Source organism: Crotalus tigris, unplaced genomic scaffold, assembly GCF_016545835.1.
Source record: "Crotalus tigris isolate CLP2741 ecotype Arizona unplaced genomic scaffold, ASM1654583v1 scf7180000018923.2277400, whole genome shotgun sequence".
Lineage (NCBI taxonomy): Eukaryota > Metazoa > Chordata > Lepidosauria > Squamata > Viperidae > Crotalus > Crotalus tigris.
Genome location: NW_024097276.1, coordinates 973,381 through 987,240, shown reverse-complemented (window position 1 = coordinate 987,240; position 13,860 = coordinate 973,381). Strand labels below are relative to the sequence as shown.

Sequence of the window (13,860 nt, the reverse complement as noted above, 5' to 3'; positions counted from 1 at the left end):
ATTACTCTAAAATTCCCTTACTAAATTGTAAGACTCAGGAAGTCAGATTCCCTAGAGGGGAAACCACCCTCACTTGAAAGGGGGAATTCCCTAACTCCCCTCCCTCCCCCCCACCCTCCCACAGCCGGAGCAGCCGGCAGCCGCCTTAAACAAACGGGGAAGCTCGTGCAACCCCGCGCGTTATAAAAAAAAAAAAGAAAGACAGAAAGGCAAGCAATTAGCGAGGGGAGCGGAGGACAAAGAGGACGCATGCCGGGAGGGAGATTGATTAAGGGAAACAGCTGGCAAGCGAAGGAGCAGCTTCTTTCACTCCCCAGGCTGCTCAGGGTCATTTAAACGAGGCGCCATTACCTGGGCAGCTGGGAGCACACGCGGCTCTTTGTTACAACCGCACGTGGCACAGGCAAGAGGGGAGACTTTCTGCGCATGCCCGGCAGCCTTTTAGCACAGGCGCAGTAGTCTCCTGCCTCTTTAGCACATGCGCAGTAGCCTCTTGGCCTTTTTAACACATGCGCAGCGGCGGCCATATTTTTGTGCAAACAGGGGATCCAATGCTCCCTGAGAAGCCTAGGTCCAGCTGCTGGAGTAAATTAACAGGCAAACAGTACTAAGGTACTAGAGCACCTATTATTCATTTAGAGACATTCAAATCAGATGCTTGTTCCAGGACTTGGTGCCTTCAATCCAAAAGTAAATAAGAACCTTTCATAACTAACTGAATTCAGTTGCCTTTGGCTCCTTCCGGACTTCGGGTCCCCCATTAATGGCCCGTACGCTTCTGGATTTAGTGGTGGGTTTCAGGTATCCCCAGTCGCGTGCCTGTCCTTACCCACCATAGTCAAGCCGGATTCCAGGCATTCCTATTAGCGTGCCTGTTCTTATCCGTGCACAGTGACTAACTCTGACAATTTTGCAGAGTCTGCTCCTGAGTTCCAGACGCCCCCTGTAGTGCGCCTGTCCTTACTCAAAGTTGGAGCTCTCCTACTACCTGGGTCCCCCCTATCGCGGCCCGGCGTTAGTGGAGAATGGAGGAAGCAATCATTCCCTCCACTGGAGCCCTGCCTTCATCCTCTGGAGCACCTGCTTCAGAGGATTCGGAATCCTCTGCAGCCCCTAGAAAGGCTGCAAGGAAGTCATCAAAGAAGGCTGACAAGCAGGCAATCAGAAGACACCAAGCCCTAGAAAAAGAGATCAACAGAGCCCAGAAAAGGGCCAGAATTGAAAATAGGCAGAATGGGGAGATAGGCCCCGAGCTACCGCTGGGTCTCCCTTCATCTCCACGGGGCGTTTGGTCAATAGGGAACTCATCACAGTCCCAAACAGAGGGCGGGATAGGCGAATTCTCATCGCTCTCCCGATCCCCCTCCCCACGGAGGTTACAGGAAACCCCAAGGACCACACTAACCACAGCACCTGCAGGGTCGCAGGCAATGGTTACCCCTCCTGCACTGACGGGGGATCTGCTAGCTACCCTAATAGCACAGGCAGTAGACCGAGCATTTGAGGCCAGGGCTCAAACTTCCAAAGCCAAGCCTCTAGGACTTGGAACGAGGCATCGGGAGGAAACGGAGGACCATCAGGACCTCTCCTCCTTCTCAGACTCGTCGGTCTCAGAGGAAGCTTAGCTGGACCAGCCAGGTACATCACAAGGGATTCAAATGTCTGAGGAAGAGGAGGACACCTCACCTCAAGGGCTGTCCTTCAGCGGCCTGTTTAACCCTTCTCTTTTTGTTACCATTCTGCGCAAGGCTGAGGCCACAGCCCATCTGGGGCATGGGACACCAGCGGAACCTGTCACAGTTGACACGGAGGCTGAGCCAATGTTCGCCGAAAAGGTAACCACTCAACACCGCATACCATGCCCGACCATGTTCCTAAACACAATAAGGAAACAGTGGGCGGTGCCAACCTCCCTACCGCTTCCTAGCAATGCAGAGAGGAAGCTATTTAACGTAGCAAGGGAGCTAGAGGGAACATTGGAGGTGCCGATGGTGGACGAGCCCATAGGACCCCTGATATTGGACACGGCCATATTAGGAGATTTTGCTGAGGCTCTTAAAGCCGAGGACCGAAAGAGTGAGTCCAACTACAGGAGAACGCACCAGGCAATAGCTTGAGTTACCAGGGCAACTACCTCCGCGTCCTTTTTCACCAGAGCCACACTCTGTTGGCTACGTGAGTTACAGGGCCGGGTTCCCATGGAGGACGTACACACCAGGAACTCAGCAAAATGGTAGCGGCCACGGAATATGCGTCGGACGCGACACTTTTAGCGACCAGGTTTTCAGCCAAGGCAATGGCGGCAAACAACACGAGCAGGCGCCTCCTCTGGCTAAAGAACTGGCAGGCGGATACCAAATCCAAGTGGAAATTGGCTTCGGCTCCGTACCAAGGGGCAAAGCTGTTGGTGAGGCGCTAACGCCATACCTGACAGAGAACAAGGACAAGCGCAAGGTCCTTAAACACATGCTTAAAAGACAGGACAAGAGACCCGGCTCCTGGGGAAGGAAACAATCCTTTCGTACGGAAACCAGGGTCAACTATTTTCAAAATTCCCAACCCTTCCAAGCTAGACAGGATAGGGAAAGACAGGGGGACAGACAGAACACAAGACATAGGCAAACGCAGGGAAGACGGCCCTTTCGGGGGAACAACCGCCCCTTCCGCCGTACCAAATGACTCCCACCCAGACCTTCCCATAGGGGGCAGACTAGCAGGGTTTGCTCCCCAGTGGGAAGAGACCACCACGGACGTATGGGTCAGGAACACCATACGTCACGGTCTATCCCTAGAATTTCTCTCAAAGCCCCCGAACCGCTTCCGCCCATGCCCCTGTCCCACGAACCCAACAAAGAGAAGGCTCATGAACGAGGCCGTTCAGCACCTCCTAAACATATGTAGAGCCGGTGCCTATGAACCAGAGAGACCAGGGGTTTTATTCTATCCTCTTTGTGATCCCAAAACCCTCGGGGGGTTGGAGAGCCATTCTGGATCTAAAAAGGCTAAATTTCTACATAAAATACCGCAAATTCAAAATGCAGACACTATGCTCCATCCTTGGAAGCGTAAGGAAAGGGGATTTTCTGGCATCGATCGACCTCACGGAGGCATACTTGCACATCCTTATCTCTCTGGCTCACCGCCGCTTTCTACGATTCGCCTACAGGGGGCACCATTTTCAATACAGGGCACTTCCATTCGGCCTGTCATCAGCGCCCAGGGTGTTCACCAAGATTCTGGCAGTTCTGGCAGCACACCTAAGAAACGTCCTGGTCAGAGTCCAGTGCTACCTGGACGATATTCTAATCCAGTCATCGTCCTCCCAACAATCTCAGGCGGACCTAAAGTTAGTGATAAAACTGCTGCAGGACCACGGCTTCTCAATGAACTTTTCAAAGAGCCACCTAACCCCAACTACGAGAATACTCCATCTGGGAGCGGTCATAGACACAAAGGAGTGCAAGGTGTACCTATCACAGGAACGCCTCAGCAGCATAAGGAAAACCGTAAAACAGGTAAGCCGCGGTCAGTCAGTGACGCTGGTCTGCCTCTCCCAGCTGCTAGGGAAGATGATATCGACCATAGCAATAGTTCCTTGGGCAAGGCTGCACTCAAGAGAACTGCAGTGGTTCATGCTCCCGTTTCAGAGACAGCAACTCAGTGCATCCCGGAAAAGGGTAGGCATACCTCTGGGAGTACGACACTCCCTCAGGTGGTGGCTATCTCCAGCCCTCCTCAGAGGGTCCCCCTTCAGGAAACCAGGCAGAGTAGTAGTCACAACAGATGCGAGCTTATTCGGCTGGGGAGCCCACTTGGGGACCAAGTGGACACAGGTCCGCTGGTCAGCAGTGGACCTCCGACACAACATAAACTGGCTCGAGCTGCGGGCTATTCACCTAGCGTTAAGGCATTTCCGGAGCAGCATAAAAAGCAGGCATGTACGGACAACGTGACAGCCAAGGCCCACATAAACCGTCGGGGGCACACACTCTCGCTCACTCTCGGCCGAGGCCCTCCTACTGGGGGCCTGGGCGGAACAAAATCTGGCCTCCATAAAGGCCAACCACATATCGGGGGAGGCAAACATCCAAGCAGATCTGTTGAGCAGATCAACAATAGATCACTCGGAGTGGCAACTACACCCGAGGATCTTCAGGGAGATCTGTCACCGCTTCGGGTTTCCCCAGGTGGACCTATTTGCCTCTCCTTCCAATGCCCACCTAACTCGCTTCTTCTCCCGATTCCCATCCAGGGGAGCAGAGCAGACGGATGCGTTACGGAGCCCATGGCCAAGGGGACTCCTGTACGCGTTCCCACCCTTACCTCTCCTTCCAGTGGTAGTACGCAAGATTCTGCGGGAAAGAGCCGAGGTAATCCTTGCGGCCCCTTATTGGCCAAGGAGACCTTGGTTCGCAGACCTGAGAAGTCTCTCCCTCACAAATCCATGGCGGATTCCTCCGGAGAGGATCTCCCTCAAGCAGGGGGAGATCTCCCTCCCAGAGCCACAATGGCTACAACTAGCAGTCTGGCTCTTGAACAGTCAATTTTAGCCAAGGGGGCTTGCTCACAGGGTGTAATTAGGGTCATAGAGGCATCAAGGCGCCCCTCCATGAACCGTATCTACGAGGCCACGTGGAGAAGCTTCCAATCATGGTGCTCTAAACAGGAATTGTTACTCGAAGGGATCACAGTCCCCAAGATCCTAGAATTTTTACTAGATGGACCTCTCGCCAAACACGCTGCGCAGGCAGATCGCCGCCCTCTCAACTATACTTTCTGCCAGCCCCGATGAAACCTTGGGCAAGCATCCCTTAATACGATCCTTTCTCAAGGGGGCTGCGAACATCAGACTGCCAACCGTGCACAGGTATCCATCGTGGGAACTATCACAAGTACTACAAGCTCTTACCAAAGCGCCCTTCGAACCACTCAAAACATGTGACATTCGCTACCTGACCCATAAGGTAGCATTCTTAGTAGCTATCACGTCAGCTCGACGGATATCCGAGTTAGCTTCTTTCTCAACGAGGAAGGACCTGTGTCACTTTCATAGGGACAAGGTAGTCTTAAGAATAGACCCTTCCTTCATTCCAAAGGTCAACTCCCTTTTTCACAGAACAGAGGAAATAGTCCTACCAGACTTCTGTCCAAATGCAGCTCATCCCCTGGAGCAACAATGGCACACCTTGGACGTACGAAGGGCACTAAGATATTACATTTCACGCACAGCGGAATTCCGACGCTCGGAAGCGCTTTTCATATCCTTCCACCCCGCCACTAGGGGCCGGAAGGTCTCGTCCTCTACCATTGGTAGGTGGATTAGGGCATGCATCACGGGGCATACCAGGCGGAGTCCTTGCAAGTCCCCAAGCATATCACGGCCCACTCCACAAGGAGCGCTGCCACCTCAGCAGCATGGGCCATGCAGGCTTCTATTGAAGAGGTATGCAGGGCAGCCACTTGGGCCTCGCCCTCTCCATTCATTCGCCATTACAAAATCGACAAGTACTCCTCTGCAGAGGCCTCCTTCGGTAGGAGGGTTCTCCAGCAGGTTCTAGACCAAAGTTACACACGGGACCAGTCTATTCCCCAGCCCAAGGGACAGTAGGCTTTGGTATGTCCCACTGAGTGGATTATCCATCTCCAGTGCAGGAGAAGGGGTGTTGACTTACCTGAACGCCTTTTCTCAGCACGGAGATGGATAATCCATACCCACCCTTATAGGCTAGGATAATAGGGTATATTTAGTTGAGCCAAAACGTCTTACTGTCAGTCAATGGCTGCGCTCGTGTCAAGACTGGGAAGTCGTGGTCCAGGACAGGCGTGGCAACTTTGGCTGACTGATCTGATTGGGCAGGAACACAGTCTCAACCCCACTGAGTGGATTATCCATCTCCGTGCTGAGAAAAGGCGTTCAGGTAAGTCAACGCCCCATTTCAAAAATAGTTTGACTAAGATATGAGCAGAGGTGATGAAACCCTTAAACTGGCTCTTTTGAAACGTTACTTTTTAATTATTTTTATGATCTTTGTTTCATCAGAACATGACACAGATGAAAAACGAGGAAAAATCTACAAACCTTCATCACGATTTGCAGATCAAAAAACCCAGCAGAATCAGTCATCTTCTAATGAGAGACCTCCATCCCTTCTAGTGATAGAAACCAAAAAACCAGTAAGCTTATCTAATTTTTAGAAATATTTGTTACTTCCATGTTCAAGTATATTGGTTATTTATATAGTTATATAGTGCTTTTCAGGTGAATTTTACGGAGCAAACTTAGAGAGCCTTTGAATCTGTCTTGGCTCTTGGCAATGGCCTGGATTACCCCTTGCAGGTTTCTTGGCAAAATGTGACTTGCCATTGCATTATTTCTAGGGCTGAGACAGTGACTGGCCCAAGATCTCCCAAATGACTTCATGCCTAAGCTGGGACTAGAATTCATGGTCTCCCAGTTTCTAGCCTGCTGCTTTAACCACCACACCGAACTGGGTTTCTATATGAAAATTCTTACAGTGTCAACCAGTGACTTAACATTAACTATGAAATGGTCCATAATCTACCTGTTGCATTTAATTTTTAAAATATTGTTCGTAAGATATAGAAAGTCGATACAATCATTCTAGAACAGATGCTATAAAGATACACTATATTTTCCGGAAAAAAAAAGGCTTCTGTAGGAGTTAGCTGATTTTGCCCCTTTAGTCAGAAATATTTGGCTACAAGCCAAAACAAAATTTAGGGGCTGCGTTCCTTTTATTCAGCTACCTTTCAGTCTTACTACTTAAATAAATAACAATAAATTTTAATTTCAAGGGAGTCGTGGGTTCCAGATTTTGGATGCATTCTATAAGCTAGCCCACTTGAGATATCTGGGTTCAAAAATAGTTGTCCTATACTGCATCGTTTCACCCAGTTAAAGGTTACAAACCTGCAAGTTTTGAATAGTGGCAGAACTTTTAATGTACTGGAAAAGTTTTTTAAAATTCAGTGAAGTACTCAACAGATGTGTTTGCCTTGAAAGTAACATGCTGAACTGTATAGCACAGGGGTCCCCAACCTGTGGGCTGAGGCCTATTGGACACTGGGCTGTGTGAGTGGCTGGCCGGTGTGCACGTATGTGTATGCATGCATAGCCCCACTCATGCGAGCGATATGGGTATTCACGGCCCCACTTGCATGAGCAACGGGTGTTCGTGCATGCGTGCATACATGTGCATGGGTTTACCCCTCCCATAAAACCATCCTTTCCTCCCTCTCCCTGCTCCAGACCGCCAACCCAAAATACTGGGGAACTCTGATATAGCACAGTCAAATATCAGGAAATGTTTTATGACATTTTGTATTATGTAATAAAGTGCCTTATGATAATTTTTTATCATAAAATATTTCATAAAATTTGCCACATAAAATTTGTGGGAGTCATAAGTTCCAGATTTTGGATGAATTCTAAAATCATTCTATTTGATGAACCTGAATTAAAAATATTTTGCCCTATGATATGCATTGTTAAAGGTTACAGACCTTTAACAATACATATCATAGTTTTAGTTGTATACTAGACAACCTGTGCCTCCTTTCAGAGGGTCATCCTTTCAAGGATATTTCCTTACCAGATTCCTCTATGTTTTCAACAGTGACAGAGTTTCTAATGTACTGCCTTCACTGGAAAAGATGGGATACATTCAGATATGTATCTGCCTTGAAAATAGTCTATGTTGAACTGTACAGCATAGTCAAACTTCAACACAGGAAATCTTTTATGACATTTTGTATTATGTCATAAACTCTTTTTATGATAACATTTATGCCATATAATGTTTTATAAAATTCACCAAATTTCAATTCCATGGGAATCATGGGTCTTGGATTTTGGATGCATTCTGTAAATTAGGCCATTTGATGTACTTTGGTCCAAAATGTTTTGCTGTATGGTATGTTTTGTCCAGTTAAAGGTTATAGAAATCAGAGTTATAGGTAGATTGATGGATAGTGCAGTGGAAAGAAAGGACTTTTGATGATTTAATGTTGGTTTTTGATATTGCCTTGATAAAATTATATATTTGCAATAACCAATAAACAGGTGCAGCAACTTATAAACTTAATAATACAATCTTAACTGTATTACTTTTACCTGTATGTTTTCTTACCCCTTCCTTTTTTCAGAATGGGTTTTCAAAGTATCCTCTTAAATATTTATATTGATAGAATTTTTAAAGTAGTAATCGTGTGCATAATTAAACAGTCTTCAAATTGTTTCAGCCTTTGAAGAAGGGGGAAAAAGAAAAGAAAAAGAGCAATTTGGAGCTTTTTAAAGAAGAACTAAAACAGTAAGTATTTTATTTATAGATTAAAATAAATGGTGGTAATCAAAATAGTTGCGAAAGTAGATTTTTGGTGTATGTAAAGGATTTGTCCCTCCATTTTGGAAGTGAAAAACAGTTTAGTTTAGTTTCCTCTTTGTTTCCTTGTCTTTCATGTCTTAAATAAGAAGCATTTTTTTTAGTTCTTTTTGCTTCAGCAGTAGGCAATGGCATTAATGGACAATTGCACTTATAGCAAAGCTATCATGAAAACCAAAAACAATTGAATAATTAGGTGGCAATATAAGAGGTTGCTCAAACCATCTCTATGTGAGTACTAACAAAAAACAGCTGTAGCGATCTTTCTAATTAGTGGAAGCAAGCTCTACTCATTTGGAGTATGGGTTGCAAATTTAGTTCCGTATCCTTCAAAATTTATAGACAAAGATCTTTAAAAAGACTATTACTTCCAGAATACAAATTCTTAAATTTTAAGAAAGTACTTCTGTGTCCTACAAGAAATCCGAAGCATTCTTCTTCTGATAGTACTTTCTATGATCTCCAAAGAAGTTTTCACATATTACTAATTCCCCAAATCTCTCCAGATACAAGAAGAATTTCCCAAAATATATTTTTCTTAGAAAGTCCCTCGTCATGTGTTTCACTTTTTCTCACTGATTATGCAGAAAATAAATAATCATTATTTCAGGAAAACTTAATCACTTGAAAAGTAATCAAGAATCATTTAGAGAAGACTGACAATCTTCTCCCTCTAATTCATACAATTCTTCTTACGGGAATAAGGTATCAGAGTTTTCAAGCCCCAAACACAAGCCTAAGCACTTTCTAATTTTTCAGTACTGGTTCCTGGAGGAATCTCACTATTAATTCCTGGATTCCTCATTAAAATAACTGATGATTATTTTGCACTGTGTTCAGTAGACTGCACTTAGAGGTCCTTTTTGAAAACCTTATGCTGAAGTACAATGATCTAGTAGCAGCCAGTCATTGTCTTTTGGTCCAGTTATCCTTTATTTACATGGAATTATAGTTCTTTCAGAATTGATAATATTATCAATTTCAGAATTGATAATATTCTTAATATTAAACGGCTAACAATATGGTATCCAAGAAAGGGGATGAGTAATATGTGGTTTCTGGATTTCAGCTTAATCTGTTTCATTCAGTGTGTAATGAACTGAATGAACCACTGATAACAGTTCTAGCATAGAAAGGTGTACTAGATCTCTAAAACCTCTTGGGAAAGGTTAATTGGAGTAGGAAAAAGGAATAGATTGCACAAAGGCAGTTATATGGAGGTTTTTTTTTAAATGCATCAATATGGTCTACTATCAGGTTTCTGTCTGCTGTTTTGTATTATTCAGACTACTCATCTAGATTTTTTTTTTTCTAGTCTCTGATATCAGGCTGATCATGGTATGGCTTTTCTATTTTGATGCTTTCTTCTATCCTCTAGAAAACCATCTTTTAAAATTCTCAGCTTATACCTTCCTGCTCTCAAAATGACATTTTTAATAATCTCTCATATATGAAAAGGGTAATAAACAACTGTTTTATTAATTAGGAAACATTGTATTCCACAAGAGAGAGTGCCATTTAGACTTTAATAGTATTTGTTTTTACCAACCTTGGGAATCTCTTCTCATCATTTCTTTCTGTGCCCACAATCCCCACCCCATTTTTTAATTATGTTTTCATCCAACCTCCTTGGAACAAGTAATTCCACATGTACCCACTGGATAGAAGTCTGTATCACTTTGATTTATGAGTCTTACTTCCTCGGCACAGTTCTTTCTATATTTTTAGTGGGTACTTGGTGACATTTTCAATTTGTACCATCTTAGGGTTACTCTCAAAATTGTAATTTCTATTTTTACAACTGTCTAACCATGCAAACTATTTTTCTGCCTTAAGCTGAGCTGTCAGATTGGATATGACAGCAGTGCTTTCATCTAACTTATAATATATTCAGCCTGCCAAGCAGTAAAGGGAGATATAATTCATAGTAGGTATCTTGGATTGGAAGGAAGTTTTTATAGTGAATAGTAATATTTTGCTTCTTTGAAAGATCTTTACCCATGGCCTAAGCCTGGATACTCAAACTCTTCAGGTCATCAGCATTTTTATGAAGTTTCAGATTGTTCATCTGTCACCAAACATTTATTACATGAAAATAATTTAATAAATACTATTTTGACTAATCGTAGCATGAATAGTAATAATAAAGAAGAAAGTGTGCATAATTGGTTTGACAATGCCTGGGTATAGTACAATAGAAGACAAAGAATTGGAGAAGATCACAAAGTATCAAGATCTGGAAATCAAAGTTGAAAGATTTTGGGATAAATTGATCATGGTGGTCGCAGTGGTTATTGGCACACTGGGTGCCATACCAGAAAAATCTTGGGTGGCACTTAGAAAATCTGAGCATGGACAAAATTTCTGTCTGTCAATTACAAAAGGCTACACTGCTTGGATCTGCACATATACTATATTGATGCATTACAGCATCCTAGGTCAGTGATGGCGAACCTTTTAGAGATCGAGTGCCCCAAAACTGCCCCTTCCGCCTGCCCCCGCTTACCTATCCCTGCCTGCCCACAGGGCCACCCACTGCCTCCACGGCCCACCACAACAGATAACTCACGTGGCCCTGCAGTGTCATGGTGGCCACGCCCTTCACCCATGCCCCGCAGCATTATCTGCTGCGAGTGGAGTATGAAAGTGGAGTCTTGTCCCTGCTGCCCAGCTGCCATGTCCTTAGCTGCACTGCTGTGTGCGGGCCACGCCTGGGGACGACTCTCCTCCGGGGGGGCTGCTGGTGAGGGGGCCATGGGAAGAGGCGGGGCTAGGGCGATGGCGCGCGTGCCACAGAGAGGGCTCCGAGTGCTGCCTCTGGCACGCGTGCCATAGGTTCGCCACCACTGTCCTAGGTTCTTGGGAGGAACTCAATAAGTATGAAGGCCAAAACCAGCTGGCAGCTGTGATTTCACATTTTTGAGTAAATAACAAGAACAACCACAACAATAATGGTTAGACCTATTAACCTTTGAAGATTATTGTTGGAGAACCCTGATGTAAATAAATTCTGTTTTAAACATTATATTTCACGTTAAAACGTAGATGTTTTCAAATGGTAAAATAAGTTAAAACAATTTGATTTAATTTTTTTAATTATAATGATAACTATTAGAATTGAAGCTGCTTAATAGTTTTATAAAATATCTCTTACAGAATTCAAGAAGAGCGTGATGAAAGACATAAAACTAAAGGTAGATTAAGTCGTTTTGAGCCACCTCAGTCCGATTCAGATGGCCAACGCCGTTCCAGTAGGTAATCATTATTGTATTACAGTATTGTAATTCTATAAAAACTTGAAACTAAATAGACATCCTATCTTTCTTTTAGTGGATGCACCTTCAAGAAGAAATAGATCTTCAGGTGGTAATATAGTTTTATAACTTAATTATATGTTTAGTTAATTTAAAATGGATGCATTGAATTACATCTTGTTTTCTTTGTTTTAGTACTGGATGACTACGCTCCAGGTTCACATGATGTTGGAGATCCAAGTACAACAAATTTGTATCTTGGAAATATTAATCCCCAGGTAATACTTACAGTACTTAAAAACATTCATTGCTATGAACTCCATATGTAACTTTTTCATAACATAAGTATGCAAATATTATTGTGCATGTTTACCCACAATGCTTTATATAAATATTTTAGAGAGGAAGGGAATGTTGATAATGATTTATATAAAAATCATCACTTGAATTAGTGGTTGAATAAAGATTTTTGTCCAGAATTTCTCATTTCTCATAATATTATGAGGGTACTTAATTAAGTCATGCCCTCAAAATTTTAAATGTGTCTGGGTGTCAGGCACAAAAGATCAGGTTCACTCACACAAGAAGGTCCAAATAAACTGATTTATTGCAAAAAGTGTATGCCCAAAAATCTTCTCAACTAATTGTCAGGAGTTAAATTATTGGATTATGAACCATGTTTTATTGCCGTAAGAACAAATCATTAGAGTATCTGGATATTGTGATGTTTTTTATCACACCGTTCTATTAAAAATCTTTCAATTTTTTTCTTGTTGTATCCACAGAATATAGTATATGCTCTTTCCTTTGAGAAACACTTCATTCTCTTTTCTGTCTCTAGATGAATGAAGAGATGTTGTGCCAAGAATTTGGACGTTTTGGACCTTTGGCAAGTGTGAAAATTATGTGGCCAAGGACTGATGAAGAAAGAGCAAGAGAAAGGAATTGTGGATTTGTTGCCTTCATGAATAGGAGAGATGCTGAACGTGCCCTAAAAAATTTAAATGGTACTAAAGTATTGAAATTAACTTCCCTATATAAGATATCAGGGATTGAACATTGAACCAAGCAAGGTGTTCCAATGAAAATCATTGCGTGGGAAAGGTTTACTTAGTTGTCTCTGCTTTGTTATGAAAATCTTAACTAAAGATTTTCCTTTTAAGATTTTTGAAGTTAAGAAATTAGTAGGTGCAGATGAATTAATTTATCAGTTTGCCTGCTATGTTTATATAACGGGGCTTTTTCCTCCTCAGAGGAATTTATTTTATATTTATTTTCTTATTCTTATTTCTACTTATTTGAAAACAAGGAATTGTGTACTACAGATTTAGCTCTAATACAGTGGTTCTCAACCTGTGGGTCGGGACCCCATTTGGGGTCGAATGACCATTTCATGGGGGTCACCAAACCATGCTGTCCACCATTTTTTCCCTTTTCCCTAGCTGTCCTACTCCCTCTTATTGGTGGCCACACCCACTTGGGGGTCACCACAACATAGGGAACTGTATTATGGGGTCACGGCATTAGAAAGGTTGAGAATCACTGCTCTAATAGCATTTGGATGATTTGAATCCAGTTATTGCAGTTATGTAACTCTGCATGTTGACAAAGTCCTATGTCCATTTTTTACATTCTGTGAAATACCTTGATGTGAAAACTGATCTTTGGACGTTGCAGTGTTTAATTACAACAAATAGTCCTTGACTTACAACAGTTCATTTAGTAACCGTTGAAAGTTACAATGGCACTGAAAAAAGTGACTTACAACCATTTTTCATACTTAGGACCATTGCAGCATTCCCCATGGTCACATGATCAAAATTCAGATGCTTGGGAATGGATTCATATTTATGATGGTTTCAGTATCCTAGGGTCGTGATCAGCTTTTGCGAACTTCTGACAAGCAAAGTTAATGGGGAATCCAGATTCACTTAACCATGTTATTAACTTAACAAATGGAATGATTCATTTAATAACTGTGGCAAGAAAATTTGTAAAATGGAGCAACGTCACTTAACAAATGTTTCACTTAGCAACATAAATTTTAGGCTCAATTTTGGTTGTAACTTGAGAACTATCTGTACAGTATTCCTAGTCAGACATCTTTAAAAACTAACTCCAGTACAGAGTTCATTTCTGTTGCATGATATATATGGTAGACAACAGTGAGCTTCTATATGAGGACCTGTTTTCATTGAAACACT

General features: G+C 43.2%; 1 protein-coding gene across 3 annotated transcripts in view; it reads left to right on the top strand.

Moving 5' to 3' along the window:
• Positions 1 to 13,860, top strand: part of LOC120314405 (U2 snRNP associated SURP domain containing) — a 48,256-nt gene that overhangs the window by 13,373 nt on the left and 21,023 nt on the right. For all 3 annotated transcript variants that reach the window (XM_039357458.1, XM_039357457.1, XM_039357459.1), the window contains 6 exons: positions 6,041 to 6,174; positions 8,263 to 8,330; positions 11,559 to 11,653; positions 11,733 to 11,765; positions 11,852 to 11,934; positions 12,498 to 12,663. In XM_039357458.1, the coding sequence (XP_039213392.1) occupies positions 6,041 to 6,174; positions 8,263 to 8,330; positions 11,559 to 11,653; positions 11,733 to 11,765; positions 11,852 to 11,934; positions 12,498 to 12,663 (579 nt within the window). The remainder of the gene's footprint in view (positions 1 to 6,040; positions 6,175 to 8,262; positions 8,331 to 11,558; positions 11,654 to 11,732; positions 11,766 to 11,851; positions 11,935 to 12,497; positions 12,664 to 13,860) is intronic.